This window comes from Lepidothrix coronata, unplaced genomic scaffold (assembly GCF_001604755.1).
Source record: "Lepidothrix coronata isolate B3197 unplaced genomic scaffold, Lepidothrix_coronata-1.0 Scaffold3, whole genome shotgun sequence".
Lineage (NCBI taxonomy): Eukaryota > Metazoa > Chordata > Aves > Passeriformes > Pipridae > Lepidothrix > Lepidothrix coronata.
This window is the reverse complement of record NW_016690183.1, coordinates 870811-890397: the sequence shown is the minus strand read 5'-3', so window position 1 is coordinate 890397 and position 19587 is coordinate 870811. Positions and strand designations below refer to the sequence as shown.

The 19587-nt window shown below is 35.5% G+C and overlaps 1 protein-coding gene across 4 annotated transcripts in view; it reads right to left on the bottom strand.

The window, feature by feature from the left end:
• Nucleotides 1–19587, bottom strand: part of ATP9B (ATPase phospholipid transporting 9B (putative)) — a 158868-nt gene that overhangs the window by 56808 nt on the left and 82473 nt on the right. For all 4 annotated transcript variants that reach the window (XM_017822238.1, XM_017822254.1, XM_017822247.1 and 1 more), the window contains exon 11: nucleotides 15694–15770. In XM_017822238.1, coding sequence (XP_017677727.1) covers nucleotides 15694–15770 — 77 coding nt within the window. The remainder of the gene's footprint in view (nucleotides 1–15693; nucleotides 15771–19587) is intronic.

Sequence of the window (19587 nt, the reverse complement as noted above, 5' to 3'; positions counted from 1 at the left end):
CCAATCCCCCATGGTTTTCTTCAATAATCTGTCAAAACTCTCCTATAGTCCCTAGCAATAACTGATTATTAATCTTTGTTTAAAAGCTAAATATAGAGACACACATAATTTACACATTTGTTTAACTTAATCTTTGACACTAAAAACACATACAGCAACTTTGGAACCTCTAAATGTTTCCTCTTTATTAAGTCTCCTAATTCCCACGATTCAAAGACTGCTCAGCAAAGCAGGTGACCACGTTAAGCTAATACAAATATGAATCAAAACAGGTAAAGCAAGTGAATTCATTTTTACCAAGCATCTTGCCTTAATTCACTGTACTCAAGCAACAGTCTGCACAAATATGTCTCTCTACAAACCTCTTGATTAACATAAACCCCACCAATCTTAAATTCAGTATGTTACACTGTTTAATCAATATCATACTTACTCTTTTAATCAGTAGATTCAAAGGTAGGAAAAGCAAAAAAACCATGGAAATATATAAAATGACCATTTAGTGATAAAAACTATCTGTCCCTCCTTTTTCTCAGATCTGGTTTCAAACATCCTAGTCACTGGTTTAGCTGCAAGAGCAACAGTGAAACCTTGAGAACATTTTTTGAAGCACTAAAAACCTATTATAGGTTTTAATAATTTTAGAATTGAGTAATAATGCAGGAGGGGTGTACTTGACTTCATAAAACTGAAATCAACTTTATTTATTTAGTCAACTCCAGAGGACTTATACAGAAATGATAACCAGAAAATAGACCATTTTCTCTTTCCATTGGCAAAAAAAATATTCAACCTTCAAGCAACACAATTTTTGAGCAAACTGAAATATTTAGTATTACGTTAAGACAGCATGTTTAAGGAACTGAATGACCTCTATTCTACACTGATTTCAGGAAATATTTTTAGATATTCAGAGTTAATTGTATGCCTAAAGAAATAAATGATACTTATCTGTATTCTTACATAAACAGTCTATCTCCAACAGATAGGAACTGAAAACAGCAGAGATTTTAAAACTCAAGAAGAAATACATGGTGATCATCCAATGGAAGTTCAAGCTGCATTTTTTTTAGTCTTTTAATGCATATTCAAAACCAGACGTTTAAATGCTCTTAAAATCAGAAGACTCCTATTACATTTTGAAGTTTCCCTTCCCACTTGCCTGGTTTTACTTTAACACACTTAGTAAATACATAATATACATGTTTGAAATAAACTAATCACTTTGGAAACAAAATTACTTCTTGTAGCTAGTAATATCTATAAGGCTAAAAGGAAAAAGAGGGCTCAAATGGTTCTTTTTCTCTCTGCCTCCTTTATTCATCCATTTTATATCATTGCCTTTCCCAGACTCAACATCATTTGAGTTTGGATACTCAAAGCAAAACTTGAGAGTCCTCTGCATAATTTTAGAGATGCTTAGCCCTCTCTAGTTCAGTCTACAGTAATAAAAACTGTAAGTGAGCTATATCCAACACTGCACTTAAGTAGTGCAGTTGTTTCAAGTAAGGCGTTAATTTTGTCAAATACTGGTCACAGATTTCATAACCTTCCTAAGTGTATCTTCTTTTTCATTTGTATCCCGGTTTATTTGCATGCCAACAATTTACTCTATTTGCAGCAAAACATAATGTTTCAAATGATCACAACAAGAGCAAACTGAACGTGACCCATTCTTAACATCCTGTTGACTAAAAATACAGTTTTCATTAGCAGTTCTTCACTCTGGTAAGCTACTCCAATGTCTCTAAATATTCTTCAATCCGATCTTTCCTCTTAGAGCCTGTCTTTACACAGAGGAAGGGAGCCAAGCCGTGGATATTTGCCCGTCGCTCCCGTTTCCCGCAGAGCCGCCAGGCGCGGTTCGGTCGGCAGAGGGCGCGCGCGGCCGGCGCTGCCGCTCCCCGATCCCTGCCTGTGCCGCACCGAACCTCCCCGGCACACACCGAGCCCTCCTTCATCGCCCCCGGCACTCACCTCGCTCAGTTTCAAACGCTCGGAGTTAATTACTCGACCCTGACACTTCGCATCGTGTGCAGAAACTATTCTGTTCCCTCCTTAGCAAAAAGTAACAGTTCACACACCTTTGTACAGTCACAGACTGGCACCTTAAGGCAGCAGTAGCGAGATGCTGTGCGACCATATGTTCTCTGACTTTGCCACGTATTTGTCACAAACGTGAATGATTAAAACGTGCACAGTGCATGTTAAGAAACTGAAAAGGTTAACAGCCCCTTAAATTCTGGTATCCATACAGGTACTGTGCTGTATTACAAACATATTCTCCTATTAGAAGCTACCAACTGAAAACATTTTCTGAAGACCACCCATCGATTTAGAATAACTGCTTCAATAACCTAAGCTAACTAGTCATACTGGAGACTTCAACAGCCAAAAGCATTCACACAGTGAAACTCTAATTCATCCTTTTTTTTTTTTTTTTTCCAATTTAAAACAATCTAGGTACACAATAGAGAAGACAGAGTTTCTAAGCACTCACAATCCTCCTTACACCTGATCAATATTGCTAAGACAGAATTCTGAGGAGGGTAGAAGAGCAAGATTTAAAGATGTTAAATTTTATCCTGGAACACCATCTTCAGATTAATAGTTTACATGTAACTTTCACATATGTACTTATATGTACTTATATGTCTCATATCTTCTTCAAGCTTAGTCATCATCAGCTTCAACTAAAGACTTTTCTAACCACGCTCTGTTGTTTTTTAAGGGTCGAACACAAAATAAGCAGGTTTACACATTACACACTATTAATAAAACACACTCAATGGAAATGGTATTTTTTCAAATCCGAATAGATTAGAAAAACATGGCTTACTCTCTCACAGACTATGATACTTAGATTCGCCAAAATAACTGCAAAACCAGCAAGTGGACAACAGGTCCTAAAGTTTATATTGTGTAAAATTTGCAATTATATAAATAAATAAGCATTTGAGATATATGTAAAAGAAGTAAATTAAAACTTTAAAATTAAACAAGAGGAGCTTGAAAGCTGCTCAATAAGGTGGAAAATGAGCAGTAGTCCTCCTAAAGATTAAAGTCAGAATATAAGGGAAAATGCTAAAGGGGGGACAGGGGAAGCATTCTTCAAATCTGAGTAGAAATACCCAAAATACCTCCAAAGTAAATGTCCACAACTATTTAAGGCACAGAAACAACTCTTCTCAATAAAGATTAGACAAGATTTGATGTGCAACTTCTTACTCGTACTATGTAGAAACACCAATTTTCACACTCAAACATGTAGTAGAAATTATGACATGAATTCTGGAATTTCTAGCTCAATTTTAATACACTGATGTATTTACAAATAAAACTGACCTTCTGAAACAAATAACAAATTTTAAGAGAAATATCAACAAAAAGACTATCAAAATGTTTCTAAATTTCTTTCCTCTATACAGTTACATGCTATTCAGAATTTTCATAATGTCTATGTTATTAGTGCCTCTTGTCCTGAAATAAAAACAAAATATGTTTCAAGACAATTCAGCAGAACACGCTGCTTTGAAGATATTCTTGGGATCATACAAACAATTAAGGTTCTGGAATAATATTATCCATAGTTTTGCTCACAGAGATCAGAAATATTTAACTGTCCTTCTGTCAAATATATGAGTGCTGTAAATGTGTACAATACAATACATACAATACATATTTAGATTTTTGTACTTAATTTTTATAGACAGAGAGCTTAATATTTAAAAAATTCTACTTTCTTAAGGTTTAAGAGCTGAATTTCAGTATCAGGATTCAGCGATCAAGTGGTATATGTGCATGTTTGCAGAATCGTGATTTTATTAAACAAAATGTCATCTGAACCAAAAAAAATTAACTCTATAATATCGCTACATTTTAGAGGGTTTTTACATCGTTAAACTTATCAGCTGAAATAGCCTTATTTGTATTAAGGAAACAACAACAACAACAACAAAATCTTACCACAGAAATCAATTCCTTCTTTTCGTGTTTATATTCTTAAAGACATTTTATGAACCATTTCATACTTAATGGTTTGCAAACAATCCCAGCAGTTGGAAATTGTGTGAAAAGTTGCACAGATCGACAGATGAAGTGAAAAGGTCTGTATTAATTTCCAAATAAAGAAATGCACGGAGTGGTATTTCACTATGATTATACTCTAAAGTACCAATTAGAACGCATATCAGAAACTAGAGCAAGTTGACACTCTACAATAAAGCAAATAATTTCCAGTTGGAGGGGCAGAAAATGTTAATATGCAATGTTCAAGACTACAAGAATCTTTGTAAAAGGAAGTAGCTAATAAGGTTTAATGATGCATGTCAGGAAGCCACAGTATGTAGGGAAACACAGCTGGCTTCATTTTGTAAACTATTTGATATACACATCTTTCTAGTTCACGATTATCAGCTGTGCAAGTGCCACAGGGGACAGTTTAGCCTTCAGATCAGGATATTCCTCTTGTTCTCTAAATTACAAGTAAAATACATTAATATAATATGGTGCTGTAGGCTAGTGCCCCGACTAAAGCTTATCAGCTTACAAAAAAGATTAAAGAACTATTCTGTACGATTCAGTTGGAACAATCTTACCAGAATAAATAGGCTGAAAAATACCGAAATAATAAATATATTTATAATACAAATCTACACACATTTTTGAATGTCACATTAAACCCTGAAAGTTATTAAAATAAACATGAAATGTCATTTATATTAATTCACATCATTTCATGATGCATGTACTACTTTTATTATTAAATTAATATTAATAAAGAAATCATGGGTGTTATGGATAGATTGCAGCTATATAAAACAGTATGCCTCCTGCTCCACTGCAATCCAAGTTGCTCAGAGTGACTGCAATATGCAGGTGACAGCAATTAGCAGCAGATGACAGAAGCACTTTGAATTTGTACCAGATGGCAGCTAAGGGTCATTGGAAGCTAGCAGACCTTCCACAAGGAAACTGTTGTGTAGTACAACTATAAAACTCTTAGAAATAAATTATTCAGGTTCTCAAAGAAAACCGAAAGGTCAGAATAGAATATAAAATATTGTGCAAGGCATTAAAAGCTTTTGTTTACAGAATTAAATATATTTAAAATAAAGTAGTGCATACAGAGTGTATCTAACTTCATAATGGGGAGAGTCATCACAAAACTAGTAAGAACGTCAACTAATATATTTGCTAAACGATTCAAACCTGTGTCCCAAAGGACAGGCTAGATAAACACACTTTTTCTTCATTGCAAGAGTAAGATACTGACTGAATACATGCTTCAATGCAAGAGGAAAAAAAGGCCAGTGGAAGCTGCATACGTGGAATACAACACTTTAATGGGTACCCCTCCACACTTCTGCCAGTGCTCTCAAGAGTACTGTTCCATAGCTCAAGCACAATTAGGTGCATCTCATTTGCAAAAATTAACTCCCTACATCCACACCCCCACAATCTATAAAAACACATAGATTTGCTTCAATTTTTTTAAACTGCAAATCCAGAGAGAGATCCCCTTACATGGAGCACGGCCCTGCACTAGGTACTGCATAAACTACCTCAGCAAGCCAAGGAACCAGCCAAGTTGATTTGAGTAAAAGTATAAAGTAATGATACAGTAATAGCTGAAAAAAACCCCAAAAGTGGGAATGAGAGGTGGATGTAACAGCCAGAGAACCTTTGGGAATTTCAAAAGTGTGTTTAGATAAGGTCAGTGAAATGGCTACTCAGCTGCTCATGGTGAATCTCTTCCCATGCATAAAACCATTAAGAAATCAATCATGCATTCACAAGTTGAAGCCAATAACTCCATAGCAGAGCAGATGAAAAGTCACAAGTTACACTGAAAGAAGCTTTAAAAGGAAATGCTGGATAGGCTAAGGAGGAAGAACCACATGGATGGATGCAGATAGAGCTGAATACGTAAACCAGGATCATGAACTTCACTGTTCCACAGTGAGTGCTGACTCAGTAAGACAGTATTTTTAAAACTGTGACAGATTAAGAATATTATTTGATGATTTAATTTTATAAAAAAATTAAATTTTTTTCTTCACAAACAAGATGCATGGTCAGAGAAAAAACAAGGATGTGTAAGGTGTCTGAAGAGATGACAGAAAGAAAGGGGTAGGTGAAACTACATTAGAGAAACCAGAATAACAGGGTGGAAAAGCAGAACCACCCAAGGGGGAAAGCAGTCATAAGAAAGGGATATTGAATACAAAGCAGAGGACTGGTGCTGGCTGACTCACACAGTGAAAGAGAAACCATACATATAGTAGGGAATTAGGACAAAGTGAACCAAAAAATTTTTCAACATTTCCCTCAAAAAAAGGAAGTAAACAACTGTCCAACCACTTTCAAACAAACTAGAAAAACAGCTGTGATAGGCAGAACAACAAAAAAAGCCTAAGCCTCAAACTCAGTAGGCATCAGCAGGAATCTTATTTTCAGCTGAGTCACAAGTAATCTATCTTTGCTTTTATGAAAGAAAATATTTGAGTGGATTTCTTGGAGACTATGAGATTAAGAAAAGATTCCACAACATCTCCAATTCATAAAAGAAATTAAACTGAATGCTGTTTTGTATAAATAGTGTTTTGGGATACATTTCAAGAGATATGATGGGAAGGGAATGAGCTTTAAGAATATGAAGAGCAATCCACTTTTTGCAAACTAATCCACAACGAAAACCACATTATTTTCATCTGGTACAAGCTGGAATGGTGATTTTAATGCTAAATGTATCCACAGGCTTGCTCTCTGAACTGAGGTAAAAAAGAAAGGCAAAGATGATATTTTTTAAGAATATGACAAGCTTGTTAGTTCAAGCGCGTAAACAGAACTAAGTAAACTATTTTAGTCATGACCAGTATGTTCAGCCTACATCAAAACAAATACTATAGCCTGATATGGAGAGAACTTTCCCTCTAGATATTCATCACTGTAGACTGAGATTTCAAGTCATGTGACTCGTGATGGTTATTGAGCCTCCAGTACTTAGAGAAATACATCAGACTTCAGCTGTATAAATTATTAAGTTGCATAAATGAAACCCACAAAAGACCTGTTTTTCTGTACTTGCTGTACGTGAAGAGAAGGCTATCCAGCTGAACAGTAATTAATGCCTGTAAAGCATCCAAATAAAAGATGTGAACATCAGATGAGCATCTATTTCAAGAATGCTCTTCAGGTCTCAAAGATCCTAGTATCTGACATTTAAGACATCCTTCTTTCATAATAATTTTAAAAAATAATAATTAATAGACTTTGAACATATCAGTTAAAGGTCTCAGATTTCCAATAAAATACGCAGTAAGTAAAAAATGTAACATAAAAACAGGTGCCAACTGTGTTACATTGCTCTTATTAACAAACACTCAATGCACAGAACAGAACCCTAATATAGGAAAACACACAACAGCCCCCTTCCACTACCGTCAGTATTTTGGTCACCTACTTGCACACTGCAAGCGAGGCCTTGTAGGTAGAGCGTTATGAAGGTGGTGCAGTTCTAAGCCATTGGATAAGGTAACAAATATCCTCTGAGAGGCTGTGCCCTTTGCCCCTACTCTCTCCAGCTCCCAGCAGCTGCATTTTGCCAATGGCATGATTAAATTCTGAATGGCAACAAAGCCATAAGGAGCAATGTAAATGTAAAAGCAAACTACCACAACTGATTAGCAGCAGTGAATGCAGCAGCTGACAGGAAACAGCCATCAGGGTCTGCCTCTTTTAGAGCTCACTTGGTTACTCCACACAAGCCAACTATGCAAGCAATCTCCCTTTTGCACTGTCTTTTGTAGAATGATAAAATAAAGAAATCATTTGAAACGTTACCACAAATCATTCAGGTTAGCCTAGTTTGTTACTGGTAAAATACACAGCATTTTTCATGAATGAGCAACAGGTTGTTGTTATTCCATAATTTGATCCATTTTAAGAGTTGTTCAGACTGTTTTGTGAGAGTAATCTATTTTCATAGATTAATAGACTGCTGCAGAAATGGTATACTCCACCACTGATCCTTCCTCAAACACCAGTGCGAAATGACATCAAGCTGCTGACACAAATTCTAACATATTCATGTTCTAAACATACTAAAAGAGAAAAAAAATCCAAGCAACTTTTAATGGGAGTCTCCAAAAGGGCAAGAGATAGATCTCAGAACTGGCTTATGGCCAGTTTTTGATTGGAACATATCAAATTTCATCCTTCTATATTCTTATAATAAGGAATGAATTTAACATTGTAGGGATTTTACAGCTGTGAATAAATTATTGGGCTTTGCAAAATCAGTGGAAGTGTTTGCCATCAACTCTAAAAAATACAGTAAAGCCAGAAGTATACCCAGAATACAGTGAGTATTCTCTTACGACCAAAGTGCCATTCCCTTGCTGTTCTGTATATTATTATATAACAATTATTTTGCTTAGTACTGAACTGTACATTTCCACATACTCTACCTTACAGCAGGAATGTAAACAGACAGTGGTACCAACTGCAGTAGGAATATGATTCAACATCCATGTCCCAAGAAGCACAGTACCATAACACAGCACAGTCAATCTCCTCAGTTGGGTCCTTGTGCAGCACTTAGGCTGAGTGACTCAGACACCACACAGCAATGCAGTGCACCACACTAAATTACATGCAGGCAGAAAAGACCTATCACATGACTTCGGCTATCAATTGCATAATATGTTTAATTGTTGCTTTCAGAACAAATCAGAGGTTAGGGCACAGGTTATTCTGTAACTTTAACATGTGAATTGATAGCAGGCCACAACACAGAACAACTTACTCTGCAGCTCAGGGATATAACAGCAAAGTAGATAAGCAAGTGATGATCTAATATTATTTTTCAGATGCCAAAGCAAATACATTAGGATCAAGTTTACTTTAAGGCTACAGGCATCATTTACATGCAAACCCAAAAGTAGCAGTACTTGAAATATAAGAGTACTATAAGACACTAAGTTGGATGACAAATGAAGTCTAATACCTTAAACTGACCACTCTCAGTTCCCATTTCTTTTGTTTGTGGCTTTCTCCCCCTCTGTCCCTTTGATCTCTTGTGCCCCAATTTCCCATTTTTAGTACTACCATTTTATTATTGTTGAGAAGAAGAATATAAAGAAGAGAATAAAAATATATACACTGCTATTTGAGAAGCACTGCTAATGTGCATAAAAATGCTCCACCAAGTCTCTGAAATGAAGCAGCGTGCTCTATGTAAAATACAGACGTGTACAAAAAAAACCAGGTATGACACACTGTTTGCATTAAGTGATTCCTGTCCACATATGCACTCAAGGAAGTCAATCAAGACTTTCAGTCCTAATGTTTTCTTATTGCCTTAATATCATGGTATAAATCTAGTATTCTTGCCATTTTCTATATATGAAAGAAAACTGAAAACCTCAGCTCCTTTATACTTTTTCCATACTAATCACCCGAGGATTGAAATCTCCACTTGCTATTCCAGTCAATGGAGTTGAAGGTAATTAAAATAGGTAGATGTTCTTTCTGTTTCAGAGTGAAGGACACAGAAATTTTGCTTTTGGTTTGCCCAAACACTGCTGACCATTCCCAAGCATCAGAATTCCTATGTTCTAATCCTGGTTTTGGAGGTTTGGAACAAAGGTGGCTCCTCTGGCATTCAGCCTTTTCTTCCCAAACTTTTCAAGAAAAAAGTCTTTCGTCTTCCTCCTTATTTAACCCTGTTTCATTCTTCTTGCTGAGACACTCTAGGGTTTTCAAGGTGTTACTCTATTTTCTATCTTTTGCTACTCTTCTTCCTATGTTCAGAGATGACAGCACATAGAGAGAAAAACATCAACACTATATTACATGTTTTCCCCTGTGGCCTGCTCCCAAGAGTTCTCCTGTACACCAAGAGAGATTCTCATACTTCACGGAAAGCTGGTAGATAAGCACTTTCTTGGACAGAAGCTCTGCGTCAGGGGACAAACTAAGCATGGGGAGTACTTACTACCTGCAGGTGACAGCTTTCTCAATTTTATCCCATAACAAAGAGTAGCTTTTAGGAGGATTAACCACAGCAGACTATACTCCAATAAAAAGTGCTACATAAACCTTTTTCTTATAATTCACTGACATTTGTCATTAAGAGCCACATAACAGTTTTCAAGGTTCTGCTTTTATCCCAGATCCTTCAGGCATAAAGCCACAGAAAACCATTCTTCTCAAATAGACTATGAACATCAAATTATCCATTTAATAAGAAAAACATACAAGCGAAGGTACTGGGTTCTTGCATAACAGTGTAGCAGCAGGATAAAGTCAATGCCCTTATGAAGAAGCTCTGAACACAAATGAAGTTGAACTTAGAAATGTCAGCCTTTGAGGGGGAACAGATAAGAATGGCTTACTAATGCTACTACAAGATGTTGGACAACCAAATTTATTGATGTTCAAAAAATGTGTCAAGGTAGGAGAAGCATATACTTTGAGTATTGAAAAAGGTATGAATAGGAAAATTGGTGAAGTGGTATCACTTTCTGGGAACCCATGAATCTGCTCCAGCCACTCTATTTCACTCCAAATAAGGAACTGGAGGGAGTGGTGTCCTTTTTTAGTAAATATTTTTTCAAAAATTATCCCCATAAAAAGGGGGGAAAGAGAAGAACAAGCATAGATAAGCCTTTTAAACACAGAGAAGTAAATTTGGTCACAGAACACCAGGAAGAAATTTTGTGTGAGGAGAGAATAAGAAAGAAAGAGAGGGAAAGTGATTTTGCCTCAGTTTATCAGAATAGAAATATTATTCTCTACTTCAAGGCTCACCAGTAAGCCCATTTTCAAATAATCAAAATACATACACACAGAAAGAAAAATAATAACTGTTCTTAGATTTTCATTTGTTAAAAAAGAACAAACCAAAACAACAAACCAATAACAAAAGCACAAACCACAAGACATGCAGTAGTTAGCTTTCAGGCTAGTTAAGAATTAGGGTAAAAAAAAAATATTATTTTCATCAACACTGGATAGTTACTATGAAGTTTTACTTCTGATGTTAAAACTTAACAGCAGATGTAGAATTCCATAAAATAAGGCAAAAATAAAAGTCTTTTGAATGCTGCTTGTAAGGATTAGCAACACTAAAACTATTTTTATACTAATCTGAAGTGCACTAGGCAGATTACATGCTATAGCTCCTTTAGAGAGGCTACTGATTTCCATTTAAGGAGTTCCATTTAAGATAATTTCTACTCATTTTGATGTACTGTGTACATTCTGAGTGCATATATATTGCAAAGTCCAAGTAATTTTAATGTTTCAATCTTAGTACACAAAATATATTCCCCTGAATTTATTTCCATCTCCCTCCAACTATACTGTGTTTTTTTAATTTTACCCCCAAAATCTCTTTTCACTTATGGGAACAGGTCACATTTGCAGAAGGGCTGCACTAACAATCTTGCTTTGTATGAAGAGCAAAGCTGCAAAAGCAACTCTGAATTTAGATAACAAAAAACTGTTCTGCACTTTAAATAGGTAAGAATGAGAACATACTAAAATGCCAGACAAAATAAATAAATAACCTTAGTTTGTTAATTTCCCTCTTGGTTAATTAACACCTATAAATGACCTTTACCATTGACAAGTCCAACTTCATCCAGAAAGCCAAGGTTTAAGAATATCTATCCAAATAGGATTGATTACTGATTACAGCATTGTGAGAAGCACAATTCAATCTGATTTTTTTTTTCCTTTAAAGGCTGGAACTGCATTCCTGAGTAAGCTGATGTGACTGCCAATGAGGCAAAATGCAGAGAGCCATTACACTATAATGTTGATGTTACCATTTCTACATTTATCTAAAGCACAGAACATATATCATTTCAGGCTGAAATTAAACCTTGCCAGAAATAATTTTTCTTTATATTGTTTGGAATTAAAAACATATTGAATTGATCCATTAAGAAAATTCTATGCTCTCTATCTTTGTGTTTTTCAGACTGTGTCTGCATCCTTAGGCAATGAAACAATTTTTACAATTGTAATAAAACAACTAAGTGTTGACTTTAAGTTAAGAAAATTGTTGCTTGAATGACTAAATACTTCAGCAAACACAATAAATCCTTCTAAGTTTAATATACAGATCAACTCCATGCTTGAACAGGTACATACATTTCACAATTTTTCATATGTAAGTTTGCTTAAACTTATTTCAGTTTTAGTCTTCTGCTGAGTGTTTATAGAGCAGGTCTGCATCTCCAAATTTTAATATTCATTCAGTCAAAAAGCATCTACCCTTAAGCATGGAAACTAAAAATTTGCCATTAGAAAAACCAAGTTTATAGTACAAAGTAGAGCAGCAAAGTTATTCTCCAGCAAGAAATACTACTGAAGCACTTATCTGTATTTCAATGAAGAGAGGACTGATAAAAGTCAAGCCCATGTGTTTCTTGCTTATTTCTGGACATAGGAGTTTCAGTCTGACAATGTAAACTGAGAATCATAGATCTCAGTGTTTGCTTTCTCCCAAGGCCAGAAGACAACAGCATCATTGAACTAAATTCTAAACGAGCACATGGTACAAGAAAATCTTAATTTTATTTGTTTTCAAAGAGCAGCAGAGAGAAACAATGTGCCATTTAAAACCAGTCTCAAACAGTATTTGAAACAATTCTTTCCTAAAGCAGAAGAGGAGGCATACTTATTTCCTCTCAAGTTTGCAGCAATAGCACAATCTATCAATGTAATTTCAATTTTGTTTCAGCAAGTTAGGTACAAAAATTTTTTTTTAATGTTCAAATCTTCAATCTCTCAACAGTAATATATCTTCTAATCTCAAAGACTATTTTAGACTTCCTTTGCCCTCTTTTTGGCTCCTAATGCTACATACCCTACCTAACATGTAATTGCTACTATCAAGCTTGAGAAAACACAAGAAGATTCCCAAATACACAGAGGAGGAATGTACTGACTACTGTTTGTCTACCTTCTGTAAGGCTAGCTAGCATGAAATATCACCTACAGGCAGCGTCTCATCTTGCAGAAGTATGCAAACCAATCTCCCCCCATGGTAGAAAAAAGTACAGAGGCAGTACAATGCTAACTTCACAGAAAAACACAGTTAAAATTAAGTGTTAAAAAATGATGACAACCACTTTTTACACTGCAGTACCGCATTTTATCACTTGCTCATCTGTGATAGCCTTAAGTGTTTTTCTGTTTTCAGTTCCCAAACACATCCTTACTGGTCATGTTACATGTTGGCTACTGCTTTAAACAAGGTTGTTCAGCCCATAGAGAAGAAAACCTCATGCCAGTATTACTGCTGAAGAATTGATACACACAAGAATCATTTACACATTTACAGATTAATTTAAAAAGACAGTTGATGCAGAGTTGATGCAGCTGATGCAGAAAACAGACCCTAGAGAAAGTCTTCACCTGCTCAGTTTGCATTCAATGTCAGTTTGCAGCATTAAAATCTTTTACATTTTTAAGATATTCTACAGAGCAATTACCAAGGCACAGGCATTTAAAGCAAGTAATTTTACACATACTATATTAAACCTCATTCTTCACATTTACTAGATTCCAATAAGCTAACTATGATACAAAGAACTAAATGCTTCGAAGCAACAAATGAATACACATATTTAGAATACAGAACATCTTCATAGGTCAGTGACTCCTGGAAAGGCCTTTGGACAGCTACTGAGTACAGTTTTGTTAGACATGCATCACCTCATTTATCAATGGCAGATAAAATGCTAATTAAAAGCATGATTTCTAAACAGAATAGAATAGACTATTTCTGTTGGAAGGGATCTACAGTGACCATCAAGTCCAACTGCCCGACCACTTCGGGGTTGACCAAAAGTTAAAGCATGGCATTAAGGGCACTGTCCAAATGTCTCAAACAGTGACAGGCCTGGGATATCAACCACCTCTCCATAAAGCCTGTTCCAGGGCTTGAACCACCCTCTTGGTAAAGAAGTGCTTCCTAATGTCCAGTCTAAATCTCCCCATAAGTGCTCCTAAGCTAATTATTTTAGATAGTATTTAGATAATTCAATATATTCTAGATTCTATTATTTGGATTTTGTTCTGTTAAGTTTGTGTATGTTCATGCGTACACAATATTTTGCTTCTTAGTGCTTCATGAAAATTTTAGGTTTATTTAGGTTCTCACTGAAGATGATAGAACACAGCATTTAATTGTTAGCAGCTGTAACATTAAAGGTGATATATGCAGTAGTAAGAACCATGCTGCAGCTTGTCAACATGCAGCTGGATCTCTTTGCTCTAGGTTTATCTGCTTCCTAATCTTGCTGATGAAAATTTGGAGCAACTCTTTTAATATTAATAATAATTTTGAAAACACTGGGGAAATTTTAAACCAAATCCTTTTATGCTTTATCATAGCTTCTGTGTGAAATATTCAAGCAAAAAAATTTTAACAAACTTTTACTAAAAATCTCATACAACTCTCATCTCATACAATCTGCTGAATTGGGGTAATGCATGTTACGTTTATGTATACTCCCCTATCAATTTACCACATTAATTTAATTTTAAACACTTGTGAGAATTATTTATTAGTCAGAAGTTGTTCAGAATTCTTAAGAGAAAGATTCTATTACTAAAGGGCTCATCTTTGTATCAGATGGAACAGAAAATAACTATGTACCATAAACATTCCAGTTTCATTTTACTCTATTATTTTAAAACGCATGTTACAAAGATTAAAATAATAAATGGCCATTTTAATCTACGTAATGGTACATATCACCTGTCTCTGTCAATGAGACATTTAAAAGCATCTCTTTATTAGAAACACAAATCAATACACTCAGGGGACTGCAGTAACTGCTTCAAGCAATTTGTATTATCATTTCATTCTTGATGTTCCTACTCAGAGCAACTTATTATGAATGGCGTGAAAATGGCAACCTGTCACAATTGATTTTTTTTCTAAACCTCTTGCAATAATTTTTTCCTTTCTTAATATAATTATCTTCCTACTAAACACTGGTCTAGGTTGTAAGATACAGCCCATAGCTGAAGTTTTATTTCTTTATAATTGAGGGCTCTCCCCAACTTACATTAGAAACATTACCGATTAAGTGAAGAGCTATTTGCCTTGATTAGAACTGAAAGAACCTTGTACAGAGGGAAGCACTCAAACTTCTGGTATCTTTTTGACAGAAAAATCTCTTGACAATGTTTTCATTGCTTGCAAAAATCCCTGAAACAGTGTTCTGTTCTGGGTACTGAATGGAATTTCACTTACTGTGTTCTACCTTCTCTGGAACCCAAATACACTTTAGTAGTCTGTTATAAACACTCCTGAAAACTACTGTGTAGCTTTAGCCAAATACTTTACAGTAAAATAATCTGAGAGAAATGAAGTGAGAATTAATATTTAGTTATGAGACAGAAGTACAAAATTATGAATATGCACATTGATACTTCAAAGACAAATGCCTCCATTAGTACCTGTAATGCTCCAAGCTAAAGGAAGAATAATTTTACTTCCAAAAGGAGACTGCAGCAGAATTCACTTCTTGTACCAAAATTCAAATCAGTCCAGCAACATGAAATACATCAGAGCAAGAATCTGTAGATTTTTGGGCTTAGGTACATCTGTGTTTAAGTTTTATGAAAACAGAAGTTGGAAATCCCACAGTAAGACTAACTTACCTTATTTTTTGGATTGGATGTGTTCATTACACTTCGTGTTTCCTTGCCTGTGTAAATAACAACACCAATTACAGTTCCTGAAAAACAAACAAACAAACAAACAAAAAGTAAAACAGAGGTATCTAGTAAATAAGAGAAAATTTGCTTGAATTAAAACGTGCAATAATTTACACTTCCTTAAATCAATTGTATGAAAAAGCCCAAACACTTATGAGCAGTACTGTGAATGCTGTTTTTCATAATTGACAATGAAAGGATCATCATAACTTCTGTAATTAACATCCATAAAAATCATTACATGCTTTCCTTCTTTTTTATGGAAACGATACTTCCCATGTAACTGGTTAAAAATTTGTATTTCAACTTAAAATAGTCTCCAACTGTTTTTGGAAGTTAACACACAGCATAAACAACTGCACAAGGAATACAAAAATGAGTAAAATGGTGCTGAATACATCACACACAAACGGCCTACTATCTCTGTCATCTCCAGTGAAAATCTAGTTCATCCTATTAATCACTTTGATACAAAAATATTCTTCTGTTCATTAACTTATAAAAATGATTCCCAAGTTTCAATTACCTTTTAGTCAATTTTTACAGGATGATACAGGAAAATTTGGCTTCAGTATCACTAAATAAATTTTTATAGTAAAGAAAATTTTAGGGGTTTTATTAATATTCCACTATAACACTTTCTTGCATAAAACAACCCCCTTATTTCTATTACTTTATCGAGTGATCTGAAATGGCTTTATGGCAGTACAACCAATAACGTGATTTTTTTTGGAGGTCATTATGCTACAAAGAAATAATTAATGCAACTTGTCAGAAACTCCCTGCTCAGAAAAGTTTTTTAAAAAAAAGTATTATATGTTTGTCTGACATTAACTTGTCTGGGGCAATCAGGACCACATGCAAGATCTGCTACTGGTCTTGCAGGTAATACTCAAAGAAAAAAAGATGATAGTTAAAAGATGTTGGCATTAAAGAAAAGAAGTTTCATTTACTCAAAAATAAGACCGTGTCCTGTCCCCAGATGGCAACTAAGGTCTATGCAGCTGCTCACTCACTTCTTCTCCCACAGTGTGCTACTGGTAGGATGGGGAGGAGACTCAGAAAAAAAAAAAAGAAAAAACTCTCCACTTTGTGGGTTGAGATAAGAACGTTTAATAACAGAAACAAAGTAAAATATAACAACAATACTAGTAATACTAATGATAATATTAATGATAATAAATACTGTAATAAAAAAAAAGAAAAACCCCAAGAGAAACAAGGGATTCATAGTACCATTGCTCACCACCTGGTGACTGATGCCCAGCCCATCCCCCAGCAGCGATCAGCCCCTCCCAATCAACTCCCCCAGTTTTTACACTGGGCATGAAGCTGTATGGTACGGGATATCCCTTTGGTCAGTTTGTGTCAGCTGTCCTGGCCACACTCCCGCCCAGCTTCTTCTTGTGCAGCTCCTCCCTGTCAGAGCATGGCAAACTGAAAAGCCCCTGGTAAGCACTGCTGAGCAACAACTACACCATGAGTGTGTTTTCAACATTAGTCTCACACTGAATCCAGAACACAGCACTGTACCACTTACTAAGAGGAAAATTAACTCTCTCTGTGTCAGCCAAGAAAAGAATGCAAACAAAAACTTTGAATCCACACGCAAAACATCAGTATTATACATTATACCTTCTGGACACTTAAAAAATGTTTTTTTCTATTATTTTCCTCTCCATACAAAAGCTTTTTCTTACAATTTCCCTTGACAGGATAATTTCCCCAAAGCTAGTCTGCCTCTGCTGACAGTTTCACATGCAAATCTACACATTAACATATATGTAACATGCCCCTGACACACTCAAAATTTCTCCAATAGTCCATTGGTCCATAATTTCTGAACTTGACTGTTCTCCAACGAATGCCCATACATCCCTTTTGGCCATTTTATTTTGAAGTGATCCTCAGAACTGACCTCTGCCCAACTGTCACAATGCACTGGACAATATCTTGTAGGAAATCCCTTTCTGCACTCTCCAGCAATCTCTGCCTTGGTAGCTCTTTAGTTCAATAGAAGTCAGGGAAGACTTCTACATCCCAGATGGCACCTTTCCGCTAAGTTTCACCTGGCTAGGCTGCTGCAGCTCAGGAAAACAAGCTGTCCTACTTGTCTCATATTTTGCTCCTTGAAAAGTTGGTTTCAAAGGTCAAAGTCAGATAAATTCATTTTGAGTAATGAATTTGGAACAGAATTTTGGTTAGATCTTAACTAAACTGCTGCTTGTACTAAGATATTCATCTTAGATTTTAAACTTTCGTGGTATTAGCACCATAACAATGGTAAACCAGGGGTTCCTTAGACCTGAAGTATATTGGTGTAAGGAATTCCAAGCCTAATTTCAGTTTCATCCCACAGTGGTTGCACCAGGGACTGTTGTGTCCTATACAAAAAAACTGAATCCAGTTTGGGGTTCCTGGAAGCATAGCTGAAAGCCTGGGCTTACTAAAAGCAATGACTCATGTATTTTTATGTATAGGGCCTCCGCAAACTGGGTCTCATGTCAGTTGAGCAAATAGGTAGAGTGGTTAATGAAGGATGAAGAAGTTATGAGATACCACTAGAATAAATATGTGGGCTTGGGGGAAAAAAAAAAGCAAAAGTGGACTAGTGAAGAATTAACACACACAAATAGGCATACTCTGAATCCACTGTGTGATCATACCCATTTTTGGTATCTCCCAAGCACTATGTGAACCATATAAAAACTAGAGTGCATGCAAATTAATTAAAATCATGTGTAGGACTTGGCAGAAAATAGTGCTTTTTACAGCTGTGCAGTTATACAAATTGTTCTGATTTTATCTAAAGTAACTTTGCAAGACTGACACCTGCTGAAATGATGACAAAATTTCATTAATACAAATGTCCTCTTAATAGGTATCTCAGCAGGTTTCTCAGAAAACTGCATTATCTTCTTATCTTCCTTAGCATTTGAACCACACTGATCATTACTGCAAACGGAGAACAAAAAGCTGAAGTCCATACTGTAGTGGACCTTTTGAGGCTTTTTAAAATTTAACTGCTGACTCTCCTCTATCCCTTTCTGAAAGGAAACCCACCAAAGCTTTCAATAAACACAAACACCACAGTCATTGATGCCACAGGCACAAATGAACTGAAAGATATGTAATTTAATTAAAAATAAACTAAGAGGTTTTCAGAATACTTGATGGTTTAAATTATTTGCTTATATTTAAAATTCTTTCTCCGGTGACAGCAGTTTTTCAAGTTTTCACTAATCAAAATTTCCTTTCCTTCAGGCACTATTATTAATTCCACAGTGATACTATGAATGACAGACTCCATACCTTGCTGTTACCTTTTTGAAACCCACTGAGGTATTGCCCATAAGTGGAAGAAGTCCGAATGTTTTTTCCTATCTCACTTATTAAAGAATAACAAAAGGATGACTGCATGCTGTGTACTTGAGAAAGGCTTTTGATTTCTACCCGTACCTGAGGCTTCCAGTGTGATCCTGGCACATCAATGTTTGTGTTTTCTATGGTCAGGATAAGCATCATACACACGGTCACCATATCTCTGTCAGGGCTTTGCAGCAAAAGGCAGAAAGGAAGCAGTGCATATGTGATAGTACTAGGAATCTCACTTTAGATATCTAAACTATCAATTTTGAAACTAGAACAACAGGGGATATATTAGGTGTGGCAAAATGGATTCCCTCCCTCCCGCCCATTTAGCTCACTGTATTAATTTGTTTGATCTAAAAAAGGATGTTCAATATTTTATTCTTGAGTTGTTTGACATTACATGATTTTGTTAAACCAATTTTTATGGTTCCCAAAATTCAAAAAGAAAATAAAAATCTGAAACTA